Genomic DNA, 21,918 nt, shown 5'->3' with positions numbered 1-21,918 from the left:
AAAGCAACATGTCTCTGAATATTAATGCCCTCCCCCCAGAACATTTTATGTATGATTTGTCCTTAGTTGCATCCCAGTTCTTAACAATATTGGGTTTCCCTTCTGTTAAACATACCTGTGGGTAGCACCTTTCTTCTCACAGTTAGATTCACTTGCCCGTTTCGAGCTGCATTATGCATGAGGTCAATGACATATCGGTGAGTTTTGCCAGCCACTGGAATTCCATCGACGAAGACCAACTCATCACCAGGATGTAGGCGGCCATCTCTGTCGGCTGAGCCCATGGCAATTACTGCTCCAATTAAAATCTAAGTAATGGGGGAGGGGGGAGGAGTGTTACAAGCATAAATCCAAAGGGCAAGGCAGCAAAGACATCTCCAACACTTTCTGGTGATACGTAGGCAAAACTTTTCTCTGTTGCAGAGTGGTGTCCAAGATGCTGCTGCCAAAATGCCAGCGCTCAGATAAGCCTATGAGAAATGACCCATATCCTTTCCAAATACTGTAGCAATTAGTAGTAATTAATGTTACACTTTTTCCTAAAGGAGTAATGAGATTAATAACCCAAACAGCAATGAATATTTTAAGAATTACAGTGCTGGCTCACTTTCTTCTTAGAAGATACACTCCATATGTGTGTGTGTGTGTGTGTGTGTGTGTGTGTGTGATCATGAAATTAAGGACACTGCAGGCACAAAGGTTTCAGGGCAAGGCTATGTGTTTGGCTGTTAAAGGGGATTAATACATAACATTTGAAGATTAAACTTTCTAAACCCTGTCTCCCCTGTCCCTTAGATAAATACTATTCTTCAGTGGTTTAATGAGGAATTGGTGGGTCACTGCAAAACCTATTGAACAGACTCTGTGATAAGACAATTACAGTGGCTTGATCCTGTCCACTTTGCACATCTCTTGGCATTTTAATGTGATAATAGATATCTTGTTGTACAATGTTGATTGGGGATTTGTGCTATCAAAGGAGTGGCTGGTCCCTGTAGAGGGGAAATGGACGTTTTGAAAACTGCTTTGAAATCCTTTGGTATTTTAGGGCTAATTTGCACAATACATTCAGGCTCTTCTTTTCATTCAGGCTTGAATGAACCATATAACATGTGAGCTGGGAATCTAAGCAGTCAAGCCATAGCAACCTCTGCCATTTTATTACAGGAACTTAACATTATAGCATCATGGAAGTTGCTCTAGTTTCTCACTTGCACCATGCACACAGCTTGTGTGTTTCATGAAAGGGAAAATGTACGAGTAAGGTCCTTAGTTTTGAGAGCCATCATGTGCAACATGATCAGTTACTTCTAGAAAGACACTGCAACTTAGACTATGAATAATATGACCCAGTGGAGTCAGTCATTAAGTGAAGACATCTAGTGATAAGGCACTGAAAGAGGTACTGTACATGCATGGGTGAAACAGCCATTAGCATTAGCCATTAGCAAATATATTAGTCAATAGGTGCTTAGCCTGGGGAGAACCAGTATGCTGCAGCAACATTAAGCTTCATCATGGGGAAATGTACTAGCACAACCATTTACGATCAGAATGCTAACTTAAAACTAGCTGGAAATTTCATATATCTCTGTCCTTCAAAGGTTTCTTTATGAAAAGGTGGCTTCAGTTCAATTGTGCACCCTAAGGCAAGAACCACAAAAAAGCAACAAACAAGCAAAATATTTAATTCCTCCACCCCATGCTGAAAAATTCAATGCTCATTTTTTGAAAACGATAAAGAATGAAAAAAGAGAAATAAAGGCTTTCTCCTGAGCACAGAGAGGAGGAACAAAACAAAACAAAAGCATCTTCAGCATATCTCAGGCCTTAAAGGTAAAGGTGACCATTAGGTCCAGTCGTGACTGACTCTGGGGTTGTGGCACTCATCTCGCTCTATTGGCTGAGGGAGCCGGCGTACAGCTTCCAGGTCATGTGGCCAGCATGACAAAGCCGCTTCTGGCGAACCAGAGCAGCACATGGAAACACCGTTTACCTTCCCGCTGGAGCGGTACCTATTTATCTACTTGCACTTTGACGTGCTTTCGAACTGCTAGGTTGGCAGGAGCAGGGACCAAGCAACGGGAGTTCACCCCATCACAGGGATTCAAACCGCCGACCTTCTGATCGGCAAGCCCTAGGCTCAGTGGTTTAACCCACAGCGCCACCCGTGTCTCAGGCCTTACTTGATTGAAAAGTTAAGCAGCTGGTTGGAATAAAGTTGTGCCCAAGCCAGTTTTCACATTTCATTTCATTTCATTTTTCTTCTCTTCTTTCATGTGCTAGTGCAAAACTTTGTGTGTTTCCAAATCATGCAACCATTCTCCGTCTCCAATTGCAATATTGGATTTTATGGCTTCCTCTTAAAATCATACCGAATCTATGCAATTACAGCCACATGCCAGCATTCAGACATCATTACAACAAACATGCCAAAAAGAAATATTATCATAAATTCACCAAGGGCCAGGGCAGATGTTGTTTATTAGACCAATTAAGAGACTTGTGCCTGAACGTCCCACCCTCCTCTTCCCTATTGCTTTCCCTGGAGTGCCTTGATTCAATAATTCTGGGATTGATCAAATTCTAATTTTATATTTTGGTTTGTAAACAGAATAACAGCACAATCCAAACCCAAGAGTTTGGCTACAACACCACTGGCAAATTCTTACTAACTTCCAGTGAATTATGTATTGCTTAGATTATCAAGTTATCTTTTCAGATAACTTGATAATCTTGATAATTTCAGATAACTTGGTAAATTAGTGTGTGTGTGTGTGTGTGTGTGTGTGTGTGTGTGTGATAGAAAGAGCACCATTGCCCCATTTTGTGTAAAGGTTTCCTATGAATGCAGAATTTACCAACGCACTTGTCATGAATCATGACCCTGAGAATAGAACAGTGTAAATAGCTTCCAATATTCTGATTCTAACATTAGCACCAACATGTTTGATTGCTATGTAGCCCTGATATAACTCCAACATTATTATTTTTATTTTTGGTCTTCAGCAATTTTATGGTTTCAAAACTGGCTAGAATGCACTGTGATTTTATGGGCAAGGGCAAGGCAATGTAGCAGGGACATTACAACCCCGACCTCTGAGTTCTAGACAAAATTGGATCTACCACCGTCTTTTTTGGATAATGATGATTATTATAATTTCATTTGTTATGCATCTACTGCAAAGAGTCTTGAATTGACTTAACAACACCAAAGAATTCGCATTGCATTGCAAAGTACACAAAGGCATTAAAAGAGCAGCACAACAATACAAAATATACAAAAGAATTTAAAGCACTAAAAATAACCACAGACCAATTCTACAAGCACCAGGCAGAAACCCCACTTTTCTGTAGCCACATAATAATAATAATAATAATAATAATAATAATAATAATAATTTCTTATTTATACCCTGCCCATCTGGCTGTCTCCCCAGCCACTCTGGGTGGCTCCCAATTGAATATTAAAACAATACAGCATTAAATATTAAAAGCTTCCCTAAACAGGGCTGCCTTCAGATGTCTTTTAAAATTAGGATAGCTGCTTATTTCCTTGACATCTGATGGAAGGGCATTCCACAGCGCGGGTGCCTCTACCGAGAAGGCCCTCTGTCTGGTTCTGGTATATTAAACTTCTACGTATGGAAAGCAACTGGCCCATATCTGGGCATCTCAGTGTTGTGTGTTTTGTCCCACCCCCCCAGCCATCAGTGATGTCTGTACATTCAAAATGCTATGATGTCAGAAGACCGGTAAGTTGTCATAGATATACTTACCATTGTTGTTGGAAGCCACATGTTTAATGTAGCATGCATGCAATCTATGACCACAATGTCTTTCCTCCACAGTCAGTTGCACAAATGTTGTATGCTGAGACAGCTTGTGCATCTCATCATACAAGGCGGGGGGAAGGGAATGTTTTTTGAGGTCTATTTTGGCCAGTACAAATAAATACAAAATCCAGAAGGCACCAAAAATGTTCATTTCCTATCTGCATTGAATAATATTTGAAGCCGTAGTCTAAGATTCTTTATTGTACACTGGGATGCTGAAGGGCTAAAAATACATCCAGAATATGTAAAATAAAATGATTACTTTTTCTATGTGTGATGTACTAAAAGTCACAAGTCCTTAAGCTTGTCATGGCTGAGGAGAACTATCATGGGGACGTTTCTATTTTGATACTGCAATCTTCCAGTATATGACGAATGAAAGTCACTACTGTCTGTACTTCAGAAGGCAATATGTCTTATTTCAGGATGCCTGTTACATTTTCTCAAGAATGTACAATATAAACAGTGGGCAGTTTCAAATCTCAAAATTACTGTATTTACCCAGCAAATGTTTCTCAGTGCTGCGTCTCTCAAAGCATGACATTTGTTTGTTCCTACTAAGTCTGAATGCTATTTTGCTGTTGTAAAAGCAAGGCCCTGACCAACTGCAGAAGCCAATCATGTCATGTAAGTCAGTAATTGAAAGATGTCACAGAAAAATGAACTGTGTAAAAGGTTGGAGAATATACTCCTGGTAACTTAATACAGACTGATTCACAATGACAGATTTTAGATGGGGATGCTGATCGCTCGAGAGTCCTGTCTTTTTCAATGTCTGAACAAGAAAAAGTGCCATTCCAATATGACCATTATACAAAGTGATATTTTTCTGACACATAGCGAAGATGCCGAAGCTATAGAGTAGAAAGTCGGAAAAAAACAACTCACGGGCTGTCCAGGTTCATCTCCTCCAAGGATTCTGAAGCCAAATCCAGATTCCATTCTCCGAAGATGAACATCCAACTCCTTGTAATCTGGACCTGGTATAAGATAAGATGTCATTTAGGTGAAAAATGCTTTGAGTTTCTTTCTACAAAAAAACCTAGCTGCCCTGTGTTTAGATCATTAAATGATACATGACAGTCCCACCAGAGCCGATGCAAACAGAAACAAGACAGTGTGTGTTGAATACGGACAGGAAGAAATGACAGGTACTTGGAGATGGAACTATCAAATCAAATGCCACAAGGTAACTCTGAATGAAGGAAAATTGACTGCTACACATAAACTGCTCTGCATTCTGAACATGAATAAGAGTATTTGTAAGAGGCACATTGCAATTTCCTCCTTCCAATGAGAAATTCTCTTATTTAGAAATATGTGGGTTTACCCTGATGTCTGAGGAGTGGTGTAAATTTTTTAAATCATGCACAGATGACTTCCTGCTGCTCCTTTCCCACTATTTTCCCACCATAAGGAATGCCTTAAGAACATACAAGAAGTTTTGCTAGATCACAGCAGTGATCCATCTAGTTCAGCATCCTGCTTCATGCAGTTGCCGGCCAGATACCTTTGGGAAGCCCACAAGCGGGAAATGAGCTCAGCAGCCCTCTCCTCCCCAAAGGAACTCCAAACATGGAATCTGCATATAGTCCTCATGACAAGTAGCCATTGACTGACGCTCCTTGATTTGGCCTGTTCCTCTTTGAAAGGCATCTGAGCAAGCCTGCCTGCGGCAGTGAACTCCATCAACCAATTTCACCTTGTCATTTGTTCTTTGATGGAAATGCATTCTTTTAAAAACTAGGGAGATTTTGTAGCACGAGAAACCTGCTGCAAAAAACTTTGAGCCCTGTCACTGAAAACACCAATTTTGGAGAACCCCCTGCTCTGAAGGCTCATGATCACTGTCATTAGTGCCACCTGTAAAAACGGAGGCTGAAGGACAGATTAGCTGTGATGTTGACAGTTATATAGGTTTAAACCTGGATCTGCCCATATAACATATAGAGCAGTTCTGATTTTTAACAGCAAAATAGTTGAATAAGTGTGTGCTCTGAAGCTCCCCTGTCAGGGAAGGAAGCTGTGGGCAGGAGAAGGGTGGAGCACCCCCTCACTAGAGCAGCCAGCTTTTTCTGTGACTGCAGTACCACCCTGTGATGAAGCATAGTATATAAATTTCAATAATAACAACATTAATAATAATAATAATCTGACACAGACCTGCCACTATCATGCTTACTTTGAACCCAGATTATTGTAAGGTTACCTGAGCAAGCCCAAAATTGTACACCCCCACCAGCCCCTGTACTGCCTTCCCAAAGCTGGATAAGTGAGGTGCCAGGTTTTGAGGAGGTGCGAGGCTCTTCCATCTCCTTCCCAAAGCTGGGAAAGTGCTAAATAGGCTTTGGGCACGAGGAAGCAAAACACCTTGGTTGCCTGACTTTGGGATGGCAGCATGTTGGACCATCCTGGTCTAGGGGAAGGAGGTTGTTCCAGGCATGAAAAACTTCCCTTTTTCTAAACAGCAGCGATTGGTGGCTCTCTATACATTCCACTCCCCCCACAATAGTGAAGTGTGTGTGTGTGTGTGTGTGTGTGTGTGTGTGTGTGTGTGTGTGTGTTTAAAGAACTTCCTTAACCTTTGGAACTAGCAGAATTATTCCTGGGATATTTGTGTTAGTAGGGCTCTTTTGCCTGACTTTTTTGCAATTCCTATATGAAACTATTGTAGCATAGCAGGTTGGACATAGTCAGAATATGTCCCAAAGAAAGTAATTTAAAAATTATTTTAAAAAGTCAACATGTATAGCAAAATTAATAATTCAACCCATGTTCATTGATTTGCTATGGAATGTCCCCAAAGTACTCTACCGTAATGCTTTGAAGCTACTCAGAAATATGTTTCAGCAAAATAATTATAGTGGTACCTCTGGTTAAGAACTTAATTCATTCTGGAGGTCTGTTCTTAACCTGAAACTGTTCTTAACCTGAGGTACCACTTTAGCTAATGGGGCCTCCCGCTGCCGCCGCTGCGCAATTTCTGTTCTCATCTTGAAGCAAAGTTCTTAACCCGAGGTACTACTTCCAGGTTAGCGGAGTCTGTAAACTGAAGTGTTTGTAACCCGAGGTGTTTGTAATCCGAGGTACCACTGTACTGGGTCATTTAGTAATAATTAAAAATCGAAGTGATTGGCTTTTTTTGGGGGGGGGAGCAGACAAATGAATAAATAACAGCAGAATCCAATATGGGCCGTGGATTTTCCAAGCTGAATTTTTCACCATGCGCTTCTTAACAATTTATTGTTGATAAATGTAGAAAGTTGTATTTTATGAATTGAGGCCTCACAAATATTTCAGGGGATTAACCTTTCACATTGGCATAAGCTAGAAATGCTGCATTATATACTTCTGTACTTAAATCTTTTCTGCATTGTAATGAAAATAAATAGAGAGCTTCGTGAAAAGGAACGGTGCCCATGTTTATTCAGTTTTCCTGGAAACCAAAACATCTGAGCACAATAAGCCCTCTAGGCAAAGACTATGCTTTGTAAAGCAAACAGCCCACTGGTCACCAACGTTAAATAATAGGAAGTGGCAACAAGAGGAGACTTTTCCCTTTATCTTTGCCTGAGAGACAAAATGTCAAGGAGGGAGAGGTAGAATTCCAATGCAAATGTTTTTGGAGACGCAATGAATTGGATCCACTAGAGGAAGCTTCTTCCTTTAGAGCAGGCATACCCAAACTGCGGCCCTCCAGATGTTTTGGCCTACAACTCCCATGATCCCTAGCTAACAGGACCAATGGTTGGGGAAGATGGGAATTGTAGTCCAAAACATCTGGAGGGCCGAAGTTTGGGGGTGCCTGCTTTAGAGAAAGGGAACCTTTGCATCCAAGCCAATGTTTTCAATTCAGCTAAAGAGCAAACACTGTAGAAAAGTAGGAGGGGGAGAATTAAAAATACTGGGGAGGCCAACCGGGAGGCTTCGCTTAAGTTTGTGTTAACTTTGGGCAGGCCTCACGAACCTTCCATTAACAGTTCCATAGCATGCAGAAATTCAAGAAATGCCCCTCTTTCCAGCAGGGAGGCCCAGCTGTTAAATATATCACTAGTCCTGCTGGATGAAAAAAGAGCAGCAGCCTTCATTACCATAACAACATACTGCCCTCCCTTGTATGCATTCTTTGAAGATGACAAAGGGAGCAATCCTAACTCCTGTCTGGAAGCGGCAGAACCTCCATGCAGTAGCAGAGCCACCACTCTACCTAGAAGCCCTGCTGCGCACACAAGCTGGGGGGGGGGGAAGTGGAGGCAGTTTCAACCCATGGTTTGCTGCACCCACTGGTTTGTGCACACTGCTGGTTGCTGAACCAACTTAGGGCACAAACAGATCCTTGCCTAGGCCGACTCCATCCTTCCTGCTTCCCACTGTACCCCAGAAGCATCACATTTTGAGAGTTTCCTGCTGGTAGCTATAGCTTTCACTTCCCATGCTTTCGGCTTCTGCTGGTGGAGCCCAAAGGAGCCAAGCAGAGCCAGGCATAGAGACAGCACCACTTCACCCTTTCGGTCTGTCAGATCAGGGGGTTGTATTATTCTGTGAACTTATCCATATGCCCATGTATTTTGTCATAATACCAAGCTCACCAGCGCACAGTGGTGGAGCACTGGTGTTTACCTGAAACTCTGGTCATTTGCATTGTTGCTGCTTACTGGGAGGGAGAGAGGGAGAAGCCAGGTTGGTGCAGTGCAAATGAACCTGCAGGGGGGATTGGCTCTGCTGTTGCATTTGCACCCCACCAACCTTGCTGCCTTGCCCTTCCCACTCTCTGTCCTGGTAAGCTGCAGTGACCTGACTAACTGGAGGTCAGGTGAGAAGGGATGCCCTGCCCTGCCATCTGCTACTGATACCATTATGGCATGGAAGTGAGGGGCTACTTTAAAAAGAAATAATAAAAATAAAAATCACATACAAGGATGACAGTTATAGAACAGGATCCACCTCTCCCTCTATCCCACCATATCTGTAGGCAGGACAGCCTATATTATTGTGAAAGCCTAAATGATAATTAACATGAACACGAATCCTCTGGACTTTGATATGTTTTTAAGCTTATTAGTCTTATGATCATAAACATGGTTACATGTTTCCACATATATGTTTTGAGATTATTATTTCTTAAGGAACACTTGCTCCTTCTCATAAAGGGTATATATTAGATGAAAAATCTTTGTCTTTTTAAAGGAGAAAAACAACACAGAATGGTGGTTAGGCACTCATGATTCACCCGCCCCCTGCGCCATGATTGAAAGAAGCACAGTCACTGGGACATGCAATGGACAATAGTTATGTTAGTACAATGAAGGCAGAGAAATACTTGCCAGAGGAATCCATTCGAAAACCAGTCCTGGGCGGCACTTGCTCTGAATAGGAAAATGTGGAATTAAAGGTGAAATAAATTTGTCTAGACACGTAAATATGCAGTTCTGCTTTTTCTGCTTCAGTATGAAATAGCAAACTCTTTTTGTTCATTCATTTAATCTTTGAACAGACTTTTCTCACATTATTGTGTCTGGTTTTAGCTGAAGCACATCTGTATAGATACATTCTTTGACAACAGAGCAAATTAAGAAGTAACTTCAATTCAATGATATGTCAGTTGCTTGTTATCAACATGCAGTTGGTAAAAAAATAAATATATAAAATAAATACCACACTTTCTTTTCAAATGACAGCCTTCAGCATTAAGTTAAATACCTCAAATGAAACAAGCTTGCCCTGCTCAATGATGCTCCCCTTGGACAGGTGTTTGAGAGATGTATATGTTAAAGGGTATTTTGGGACATTGGTAAGATTTACAATGCAACCCTATACACATCTACTTGTTTTCTTTTAGTCAGGCAAATAAAAAGTACAAAGTTGTGTCTATGTTCACTGCAATATGCAGGCAGTTTATAGCTTGCTTGGTCACAAAAGCAGATGGCAGGAATTAGAAATTCATGCTCTTTTCTACCTCTTCTGCAGAGATGCACAGCATGGATTTCATTTTTTCCCAGCTGTGATGGAAGACTGAACACCAAAGACCTCTCCAAACCCTGACAAATAGAACTGACTATAAATTTACAGGGGAACTTGGTTACTAGCTGCCCAAGGCACAACCTGATCCCTGGATGGTTGAGTAATACAATAGGTGAGTATAGACTTGTCCTTCTGAACATAAAAACCGTGTCTGTGGTTGCCCATACATATGTGGGGATCTCGTCTGGGTTAAGAGGAACAAAAGCCAGGAACAAGCAAGAGCTATGTGCAGAAATGGAGGCACTCTCACTAGCAGAGTTACAGCACAACCAAATTATATGAACACAGACAATTTAATACTTCTGAATCTCCTATGTGACAGCCCTCAGTTCAAGTTTGGACAAATCTCCAAATGCTCAAGCAACTGTTGTTGAGGGGCCACACCTAGCCCAGTGTGGAAGAGAAAGATCAATTTCTCTTGGGTTTTCAGTTTGACCAAGCCTGGACTTACACTGCAGATTCAGGGGGAAACTATTCATGATGCTGAATGGAAGAACATTAGGGATTATTATTAGTAGTAGTAGTATTAAAATAACAGAGATATTGTAAGCCACCTTGAGCATTGTTTTAATTGTTGAAAGGTGGCAAAAATAAATAAATGAAGATGATGGTGGTGGTGGTGGTGGTGATGATGATGATGATGATAATGATGACATGTGGAATGAACGGAGATTTTCATCACAGAGGAACAGTTTAACCTTTTCATCAGTGGCTGAAATGCCCCTCTATTAGTCTTGTAAAAAATGCTTTACTTGCTTTGGGGGAGATTTTCAAGGATTTAGTCTGGGAAGGATAAAGTTAAATCTTCCCTTTGTGTACTGTAAAAAGGTAAAGGGACCCCTGACCATTAGGTCCAGTCGTGACCGACTCTGGGGTTGCACACTCATCTCGCATTATTGGCCGAGGGAGCCGGCGTATAGCTTCCAGGTCATGTGGCCAGCATGACAAAGCCGCTTCTGGCAAACCAGAGCAGCACATGGAAACGCCATTTACCTTCCCGCCGGAGCGGTTCCTATTTATCTACTTGCACTTTGGTGTGCTTTCGAACTGCTAGGTTGGCAGGAGCTGGGACCGAGCAACGGGAGCTCACCCCGTCACAGGGATTCGAACCGCTGACCTTCTGATCAGCAAGCCCTAGGCTCAGTGGTTTAACCCACAGCGCCACTGATGAAAATTGCTCCTCCCCCAGGTATTTTTTTTAATTTTTTTTTAAATTCAGTGGTTTCTTCCAGCTTGGCTCTTAAATTGGTCAAGTCTGGTCTTCACTCTCACCAAGGGAACCTGGAAATGGTGCTTCTGTCAGGAAGCTAGGCATTTTAGACAGAGAACCCCCGGCAACCTCAGCATACTACAATCCCCAGTATGCTGTGGGGGAAGCTATAGCAATCAAACTGCTGCAACACTGATGTACCAGTATGCATACAGCACAACCCTGTTTCTAGAACTGCCTTTACCATCAGTGGAGTGGGTGGGGGTGGGGGCAAGGCTGACTGATGCTCCATCCGCACTTTACATTTAAAGCAGTATCATACCACTTCAAACAGCCATGGCTTCCCCCAAATAATCCTGGGAACTATATACCCCTATTCCACTCGCAGAGCTACAGTTCTAAGAGTTATTTTACAGTTGGTTCCTCTTCCAAGGAAGCAACTTTTAACATTTGTCCAAAAGTAGATGGGCATAATTTGATTAGGCTGATTGAACAGCAATGCATGGCTTTGAGAAGCATAATGAGATGTCCTGCCCTGCCCCAAGTGAGGTTGTCTGAAATTTGTGTGCTGTAATCATTTGCCTTTCTGTTCCCAATCTGGAATTGATGCGTAGCATATATGCTGGGAATGATCAAATAGATTTTGGAGAGATCAGTGGCTACATATCTAGGGATTTTCTGCAGTTCCAGCTTAATTACATATACCTCTTTTTTATTCCCACCCCCAAAATAAATAAAAAAAATCAATTACTGTAGTTTGGTGAATAATAATCGTCCAGTAGATCCAGCGTCTCCAGCCCCATCATTCTGCCCGGACGCTGAGGTCCAGCACTGAGGGCCCTCTGGCGAAGGTTCCCTTGTTGTGAGAAACCAAGTTGCAGGGAACCAGGCAGAGGGCCTTCTCGGTAGTGGCGCCCGCCCTGTGGAACGCCCTCCCATCAGATGTCAAAGAGAAAAACAGCTACCAGATTTTTTAGAAGACATCTGAAGGCAGCCCTGTTTAGGGAGGCTTTTAATGTTTAATAGATTATTGTATTTTATTTTTCTGTTGGAAGCCGCTCAGAGTGGCTGGGGAGATCTGGCCAGATGGGCAGGTATAAATAATAAATTATTATTATATTATTATTATTATTATCATGTTAGGTATTCTAAATAATTACTTGTGTGTGACAATAAATATTTCAATAAAATTATTCATTCCAGCTTTGTTTCCATGGAAAGCAATATATCTAGTGTTGTGGTTCTACAATGCAATGTTTGAATAATTACTATTTAAACTAGAAATCTCTGGCTGCCATTTTTTTTTCTAAGAAAAACATTTCTTATTATATTGATTATTGCCCGATATGCATATTTTGTAAACAAATATGAAATCTGGGAGAAAAATGACTGAATAGTTGTTACGGAGGGTCTATTCTGTTCAGCCTTTTTGGGAAAAAAAAGAAATTCCCTATTTATTTTAAAAATAAAATAAAGAAACCAGGCCACATGATATCATTTGATCCAGCACAACAAGTGCTGAAATGAAGGTTCTTGCCGGTATGAGAAAACTGTAGCAGAGGCCAGATCACATGAAAGTTCAAACAACCCTTCAGAAATGGAGCTAAGGATGACACATCAAGGCTAGAGAAGGCAATCAATGGATTCTCCATCCAGAGTAGAAGCAGCTTCCCAGTGGGGTGGAGACACAGCACTAGTTTCCTGGAAGTGGCATTGCTGATAAGCCTGCACTGTGTTGACCTCCCTGCTGCTTTGTTCCTCTCCCTCCTATTGGGTGAGCCACTTCTGATCCATAGGAAGCAGCAGCCAGCTCTCATGCCTTCCCCTTCCCCTTCTTTCCAGTATCAGTCCAATCTTTGCCATAGGATACTGTCATCCTATATACACCTCTACACAGACACACACCATGAGGATTCACTCCTATGAATGCTACATTGAGCACAGCTGTAGGACTGTACTTTTAGAAGATAATAAATTATGATGGCTGGTTTATGTTTCATTCCTTCAGTTACATGGTGAAATTCCCATTGCATCACTTCTCAGACAAAAGCCTTCTAATTGTCTAACTGCAAATGTAACTTGTGCAACTTCTTTTTGTAAATGTGCGCAGGGTTGAAGAGAAGCTGATTGCCACGTCTTTAATACAGCCATCAGTCGCGGAGCTGACACTTTCTATCAGTGTAACTCCTCTGGGGCCGCCTTGCCAGCCAGCAATCAAAACCACTTCTCATCCGCGGCACTTTCTCTAATGCTGATATTTTCATAATCTCATCTGAAAATGCTTTTGGATACATTGTCAGCTTCTATAAGCAACAAAAACATTTTGCCATGACGAGTAACTCTTTCTGCCAAGATGAGCCACACAGGGAAAAGTTTAATCTTTGCTGCTTACATTTTCCTCTCCATTTCATGCATATTCCCCGTGATGCCAGGAGGTTTAATTCTTATTTCAAATTCACAAAATGTATGAACTATCACATATCCTAGATCTGGGAAAAGAAGTGTACAGTAAATACGTATTTTGTGTGTGTGCATGCACGAAACGGGACAAATAGCTTATGATCCTTGAAGATACTTTATGGCACAGATGTGGGACTTGGATGTTTCTGGTTCACAACTCTCGCCGTCCCTAACTGTTGGTGATGCCAGATGGGACTAATGGCCACAAGTTCCCTAGCCTATGATCTCCTCAGAATAGTTTGAGAAATATACAATATTACCCAACATCTAAATGTGCTTTTAAAGAGTGGGCAGGAAGAGAAGCTGTAGCTACATCCCCCCCCCCAGAATGAAGGCAATTTTACTGAATGGCTGACCAAAAAAGGCAGCTCTAAGCAATGGTTTTTAGCATGTCATTTGGGGGAGGCAGGTGGGAGGCAGATATGCACAGACTGCAAAGTCCCCCAAAGCAAATAATGGTTATTCTGCCAGTGAAACCTTATATAACATGTGTGCTCTACTTGACACTCACAGCCAAGAAAGAGGTCGTGGCCACTCTAACATGCAGTTGAGGTACCAGAGCCTATATTTAGTCCACTGGAAACAGTAATGTGTGAAATACTAAATTTGGAAACAGAGTTCCAATTCCCTCTCTTGTCAACGGGGGAAAACTATTCCAAAGTAACATTCTTCGCCATTCATGGCAGGGTTTCGGCAGGGCCTGCTGAAACCTGTGTGTGTGTGTGTGTGTGTGTGTGTGTGTGTGTGTGTGTGTGTGTGAGAGAGAGAGAGAGAGAGAGAGAGAGAGAGAGAGAGAGAGAGAGACTATGCAAAAATGCAGCTACAGAGATGAGGAGGGAAAGAGAGATGAATTTGCAAGCTTACTAAACTGAGAATATTGCCCATTTTCAGTCTGAACGTCTTCTTAACCTTATTTTTAACCAAAGCTCTAACTTCTTTGTATCTTCTCATCGCCCTCTTGTAAAAAAAATCATTGTGTTTTGGACCATTTTAAAAACTGTTTTAGCTGTTTTTAATGGTATATTTGTAAATCACCTTGAGATATATGTAAAGGGCAATTTGTTAAGTATATTGCACACAAATTGCCTACAGCATACTGGACAAAATACATAGCATATGTGTTAATTTGATTGTTATGAAGCAGACAATACAATGGGAAACCATGAAGCTGCCATCCTCCATGGGGTTGGAAGGAGAGTGTGGCTTCCACAATACAGTAAAGGCAAAGAAGACCCCCCTCCCCCATATATTCCTCCAGAGGTTCTGATCTGGTCCTAGGTTCTTAGAAATGCCACAAAGGAGAAAAAGCAGGGATTTCACACTTCTAACTTCATATTTCAACTGTAGCTAATAATGAGTGTAGTGGATGCCAGTTGACTTTTGAACCACAGGCTACGGCAGCCACAGTAAATTCTACCACCACCTTGTACCCTCACAGACGCTGACGCTTCTATGAAGTGCACAGGTAAGTGCGCATAGGGAATCTATGCACACTTACCTTGGAGTAAGTCTCATTGAACTCAGTGGGGCTTACATGTATAGAAAACTCTGCTTGTTAACTCATAAGTTGCCCTGCCCATCCTTTCGGCTAGAATGGGCTTAGGGAGCACTGTAATGACTTAACATGCTATTTTACTTAACATTCTCCTTTTCTTAACACACTCCTTCAAAGAGATATACTACAGATGCTCTTCAGGCAATTTGCCTGATTGCATATATACTTAACCAATTCTCAAATTATCTCCTGCAGCTTTATATCCGAAGACAGAAAATATGAAGTATGCATTAAAATGCAGGAGCAAGTCATTTACAGAAAAAGCTTTTAATAAATCCCAGGCTGTAAATGTTTAGGGTTATTAATTCTGCCCCTTTCCATAGTAGGGAAATCTGCATATAGGAGATCTCTTTCAAGTAAACTTGAAATGAATCTTACATCTTTCACAACCTTGTGTCTACTAATCAACACCACAAAGTAAGAAACTCACTCTGACTGGGTTTTTTTTTATAATACCCAGAAGTTCAGGAATATTTGTAGCCTCTTTCATCATACTAACAAGCATTACAAGGGTTTGCAATAATAAGCATTTTAGGCTGTATACCTATACCAACTAACCCAGGAGTAATTGCTGTTGAACTCAGTGGGACTTACTTCTGAGTAGATGTATGTAGGGTTATGCTGTTAATTGACATTTTTTAGTTCTTGCTTGTTTGTTTTTATGGTTCACATTTTAAGTTTCATCAGATCTTCTCAGTAGCATCTTGTTTTCCTGTTTAATGGCACTTGTGCGTCACCCATCAGTCTTGGATTGCAATTTGAAGTGCTTCTGATTACACAGATTGTAACCTCACAAACATCGTTGCTTGAAACACAAAGCTAATGAAAAGATTCCAAGAGCTCTGGCCAGGTAAAGGAATAATTTGTAGAAAGTTTTAATTTGAGAATGCATGTTTTTGAATGGTATGCTTTGACCTTGAAACTATGAAACTAGAGCTGATGAAGAATAAACCAAAACAGGGCCTTGTCCTGGATTTCTAAAAACTGGGTTGCTACTGGAATTTGTCTTATTATTCTCAACTTAAAACTTTCTAAAAATTATTCCTTTACCTAGCCAGAGCTCTTGGAATCTTTTCATTTGATTTTCTCAACTCTCCAAGGACTCCAATTTGTTTGTGTGAAACACAAAGCTGTCTAATGGTTTTGTGTTACGGAAAACACAAAGGATATTCCATTGTGCACTTCAGAATTTTCTGTGGATTTCTGTATACTTCGGTGGATTGATGTCTCAATCTAGAAAGCTTCAGGGAAACTCTCACTTTAAATCCAGCAGCCAAATTTCAAAGCAGAAAAATAACTGAGGGAAGGGAAGGACCGGTGTAGCATCTCAAGCATGTTTTATGTAAAATCAAATGAAAAATAAAACCACTCTCTTTGCTCATGTAATATCACCTCTAGAATTTCCCTTAGTTTAGCAAGCAATGCAGCTCATTTCACTAGAAAGATGCATGTCCTGCTCTCACTGGGAAAAAGTCTTGGAAACTGTAAGCAATATCATCATTAAAGAATATGCTAACAATATAGGACTATATTGGTGAGAGGAAACTTCCATTGGCCAACATTCAAGGACGTAATGCAGCAAGCCTTATAATGACCCTCCCAGCTCCTTAGTATAAAGAGCACCTTGGATTGCACCCTGAAGGGAAAAGGAAGTTGAGGAAAGGAAGGGGAAAGCCTCAGTGCATTCACTCAAGCTCAGGTGCACATTTCAAGAGAATCACTAAAATCAGTCTGCACCCCATGTTGCCCTTCTGCTGGTGCAAAGCCCTTTCTGCTAGCAGAAGGCTGTTTTGCAACTTTGCATAAGAGAGTTGGATGAGAAAAGGGTGCTCACATCCAAAGTGGAAATTTTTGCTAGCGTAAGATGTTATGCAACATATTGGGCTAATTATTCTGCAGATCCCCTGCCAGTCTAATTGCTGCAGCATACCACGAACCTGTTGGGGTTTCAAATTGATGTTGAATGTTCCCAAGGCACTTTTCTGTATTGTCATGCTCAGGAAGCAAATTACACCCAATAAAACAGGCAATCTAGTTAATATATTAAGACAATATAATGCAGGCACAAGAAAGAGAAACAATGTATTGTAGCAATGTGAACAAGGGCATATGGTGGTGTAGTCTTAAGGCTTGCTTGGCCAATGGAACCCTTGATTAAGGCTTTCAGCAATGTACGTGTTTGTTCTTAATGCTTCCTTCATCATACAAGAACATAAAGCCCTGCTTGATCAGATCCATGGTCCATCTAATCCAGCATTTTGTTCTCACAGGGGCTAACTAGATGCCTATGGGAAGCCTGTAAGCAGGACATGAGCACAATAACACACATTTTGATTTTTTTTGGTGCTAAACAGTTTGCTTCAAAAAAACTATCTATGGCCATAGTGGGGAATCTGTGGCCCTCCAGATGTTGCTGGACTACAACTCCCACTATCCCTGACCATGCTGGCTGTGGATGATGGGAGTTGGAGTCCAACACTATAAGGAGGGTCAATGGTCTCCAGAGATAATTTGCTATTCATTCCTAAAATGAATCACAATCTACCCAAGCAGTCATGTTAGTGTTATGAGCAGACTGACAAGAAGCCAGGCGTGTGAGTTGCATAAATTGTAATGTAAGAGGTTATGATTGTTTCATTTCCAGATGAAGCAAAATTATATTGGTGAGCAGCCTCTAAACTCACCAAAGTGTTGGTGCTGGCCTTTAAAGCCCTAAATGGCTTTGGTCCTGTATACCTGAAGGAGCATCTCCACCCCCGGACATGGAGGTCCAGCTCCAAGGGTCTTCTGGCAGTTCCCTCACTGCAAGTGAAGTTACAGAGAACCAGGCAGAGGGCCTTCTTGGTAGTGGCACCCAACCTGCAGAAAGCCCTACCATCAGATGTCAAACTGATTTGCCCCAGCCACTCTGTATGGCTTCCAACATAATAAAAACACAGCAAAACACCAAACATTGAAAACTCCCTGATACCAGGCTACCTTCAGATGTCTTCGGAAACTTGTGTACAGTAGTTGTTTATCTGTTTGACATCTGCTGGGAGGGCATTCCACAGGGTGGTGGCCACTACTGAGAAGGCCCTCTGCCTGGTTCCCTGCAATTTCACTTCTCTCAATGTGGAAACCGCCAAAAGACCCTCGGAACTGGGCCTCAGTCTCTGGGCTATACGATGGGGGTGCAGCTGTTCTTTCAGGTATACAGGAACATTTGGGATCCACTGTAACAGTTTTAATATAGCCTACAATGTTCAAAACTTACTTAACTTCAACTTTTGCTTAACTTGAAGGTTTGGAATGACATTTAGGCCAAAATATGAATTAAATATGACCCTTACAAATTATTTGATATTAGGCAATCCTCTGAAAATATATTATTTGTCCCAGGTTGAAGATTATAATCCAGGGGTCAGCAAACTTTTTCAGCAGGGGGGCAGTCCGCTGTCCCTCAGACCTTGTGGGGGACTGGACTATATTGGGGGGGGGGAAATGAACAAATTCCTATGCCCCACAAATAACTCAGAGATACATTTTAAATAAAAATACATTCTACTCATGTAAAGACACGCTTATTCCTGGACCGTCTGCAGGCTGGATTTAGAAGGTGATTGGGCCAGGCCCTTAAGCTTATCTGGCGCTGTGGTGCAGGGATCCCTCGGGCGCCCCCACCCCCACATTTCCCTCTGGGCGGGCAGCAGCTGCAGGGCGGCTCCTCTGGAGGGACGGAGACTCCATTTTCCAGAGTTGTTGAGAGGTGGGCTCAGCCCCCCACTTGCCCCTCTGTGGCCCACCTCGTACTGCCAGTGGGCGGCCTGCAGGAGCTTCCGGGCTTGGTCAACGGCACAGTCGGCAGCCACCATGAACTGGCCGATCAGCAGCTGCTGCTTCAGCTCCTCCAAGGTGCCGCCACCCCGACACCGCCATGCTGCCGTGCCTTCTGCTTCTCGTCCCCCGCGGGCAGGACAGGTGACGGCAACGCCAGACTCGCGCTCCGGCGGGCAGGGCCAGGCGTGACGGGCCGCTGGAGGGGGCAGTCTGATGGGTGGGGACTCTACCAGCTGTGCTCCTCCTTGGCCGAAGCGGCTGTGGGGTGCTGCCATCCAGGGAGCCCTGGCTGCTGCGCCGACAGGAGGCTCACGTCCGGCTTTCCTGTAATGGCGCCCGCAACCCGAGAAGAGGCAGGCGAGGGTGGTGCTGCCGGCAGGGCTTGAGGGCAGCTCCTCTGGCAGGCGGCTCTGGGCATGGCGTGGCATGGTGGAGGTGCCCTTCAGAACTTCGCACCGTGGCACCTTGCACCAGTAGCCTCTATGGCTAAGACGCCCCTGGGGGCTGGATCCGGCCCCTGGGCCTTAGTTTGCCTACCCATGTTATAATCTCTTCTACCGATTTATGCCTTCTCTAATTCTTCTTTATCTCTCAAGCCTTTTTATTTCTTTATTAACCAGATAGAAGTTGATCTTTACTCTGCACTTTTCTGCTCCGTCTATAGTAGTTTTATTCAAGAGCCTCCCTGCTGAATAACAAGTGCAAGACTATGCGAAAATATTTCATTTACTGTTGAGCGACTCCCATATGGGGAGCAATTATTGGGAAAAGGACTGCCCTGGTTTTTAATGTGTTAGATCAAGTCAAGTATCTTTTAAGCAAAGATGCTGAGTCTCAAAAAGTGCTTACTAATTACAGGTCCTCCCGTCACTCCTTCTGACAACCATTCCCATGAGGGAGTTCGCTCGGAAATAACCTTTCACCACCACATCCACATTCTGCCGCTAAACCAATGTACCAAGGGGGAAAGGCAAGTCAAAAATCAATCCAAGCTTGTTTTCCAAAAATGGGTTTGAATAGGGTCATTACTAAGTCCATGCCAGGTTTCTTGGTCCACGTTTGTAAACAGGCCCAAATGAAGGTAATTCTGAGAAACACCACGGCTGAAGCCCACAAAGATTACAGCTAATGTATTTTCTGTAATGTTGGGAGAATCTCTTGTACAGTAGTGTTGTGTTGTGTAATGCAGTGTCCAGGCAAGCTGTGTGCTGCCTCACAGGAGGCAAAAGGCAGGAGCCTTAAGTATGAACGAGACTATGAGTGCATTCAGGCATAACACTAAGCCACAATTTAGCACTTATGTCTAAATAATGCTGTCTGTCTGTCTGTCTCTCTCTCACACAGAGGAGTGAGAATATGACTTCCCATTCTAGTAGAAAGCTCTTTGTATGCATGGGCCTCTTTCGCACCCACAAAGCTCCCCCATCCACATTTGGTCATTTCCTTCATCCTGACTCAGCCATTGTTCCATCTAATTTGGTCCTGGGAGACCAGAAGCTGTAAATATGACACCCTACTGTAAGATGGCGGAAGACACTTTATAATATCCATAAAAACGCGTGTGTCTTATTTTCAACACCGCATTCTGATAGGACTGCAAATACACCAGGGAAAATAAATGAACGTTTTCATCGTGAAATATAACAAAGGTTGCATTGTAAAAATAACTTGACATTCATTGTTCTGCATTGTTGGGCGGGAGAGTCAGAGCAGGTAACCAAAACAAAATGCCAATTTACACGCAAGCAAATGATTACAGGCACCAACCAAAAGCAGTTATGGCTTTTGCAGATCTCCCATCTATTTATATTACAATTAATCAGTAGAGACATACTGTAGATGGAAGACACTCTCAAATGGAGGCAAATTTAGGATAAATGTATGAAGGCACTTGTGGCAGTGTTTTGTTGTTATTGTAATAGCTGCACTAATTGGATTCATTATTTGGTTTGCTTTGAGTTATGGCAAGCAGTGCCACTGGGCCAACTTTGGAACGTGTATAAGGCAATGTTTAAAGTTTCCGAGTGCTCTGTGGAGGGGGGCCATATTTTTCACTTACGCCTACTTTCATAAATAGCTCGTGATTTCTCATACAGCTCATATGGGTCAGGTTTCCTTGGGTCAAAGGCCTCTGTTGAATCAGGAAAAGAACTCCTGTGAAGGGCAGGTGGATAGGGGATGTTCTGTGGGATAGCTGGAGCAGATAAACTTGTCTGTGGACTGCCTTGATTTTCCCATCGTTCCATCATCTATAATAAATAACAGAGACACCAGAAAACAAAGGTTTAGACTGAAAACCTGCAGGCGAGGGCTACGTCTTATTTATACAAAACTGCACAATGCCCACGCGGTTCACAGCTTGCATTCTGTACCTACTCATAAATCAGCCCCATTGGGTTTCGCGGGCTCACGCTCAGGTACATATGTATAGGATTGCAGCCTTGAGCATTTTATCAATAATGAATGTGATTATTACAAGGTAAAGCACGGTTTGTGTTTTATCTTTGTCCTGTGGTCTCAGTCAGCAGATACCACAGCCACCAGCACTTTTTTAAAGAAGCGTGTTTTGCATCAGTGGGGATTTGGGCTGTGATTTGCTGAGGAATTTCATCTGTATCTTGGGTTCTCTTTCCCTGCCCTCCCCATCAAGAGTCTCCAAAAGCAGGATTTGATGTATTTGCAGAGTACATGGCAGCTAGTACTATGTATAATAGGGGTGGGGAAGCTTTTCCATCATGAGGGCCACATTCCTCAGTGAAGAATATAAATCATTTTTCTCCTTTTGCCATTTCCATTGTTCCCTTCGAGAGAAATACAACAGAAATATGTTGTGTTCACCATGTGAAAAGTAGCTAAACTATTGACTGTTGAAAATTCTATAGGAGGCCTGTGCTTAGTTGACACATCAGAAATGCTTAGAGGTTCTTGTCAACACATTGAAGACAGGGATGGAACTGCTGCCAGCCGATAGCCTTTAATTTCTCACTCTCTCACTCTCTCATTCTGCTACCCTCTCC

General features: G+C 42.4%; 1 protein-coding gene across 4 annotated transcripts in view; it reads right to left on the bottom strand.

Moving 5' to 3' along the window:
- MAGI2 (membrane associated guanylate kinase, WW and PDZ domain containing 2) overlaps positions 1 to 21,918 on the bottom strand; it is a 598,953-nt gene that overhangs the window by 73,312 nt on the left and 503,723 nt on the right. For all 4 annotated transcript variants that reach the window (XM_088676955.1, XM_088676957.1, XM_088676954.1 and 1 more), the window contains 4 exons: positions 20,961 to 21,150; positions 9,161 to 9,202; positions 4,725 to 4,816; positions 116 to 308 (listed from right to left, as the gene is read on the bottom strand). In XM_088676955.1, the coding sequence (XP_088533081.1) occupies positions 116 to 308; positions 4,725 to 4,816; positions 9,161 to 9,202; positions 20,961 to 21,150 (517 nt within the window). The remainder of the gene's footprint in view (positions 1 to 115; positions 309 to 4,724; positions 4,817 to 9,160; positions 9,203 to 20,960; positions 21,151 to 21,918) is intronic.

Source organism: Zootoca vivipara, chromosome 9 (genome assembly GCF_965207765.1).
Source record: "Zootoca vivipara chromosome 9, rZooViv2.hap1.1, whole genome shotgun sequence".
Taxonomy (NCBI): Eukaryota; Metazoa; Chordata; class Lepidosauria; order Squamata; family Lacertidae; genus Zootoca; species Zootoca vivipara.
Note: the sequence above shows the minus strand (reverse complement) of the source record. Positions and strands in the feature narration are given on the sequence as shown.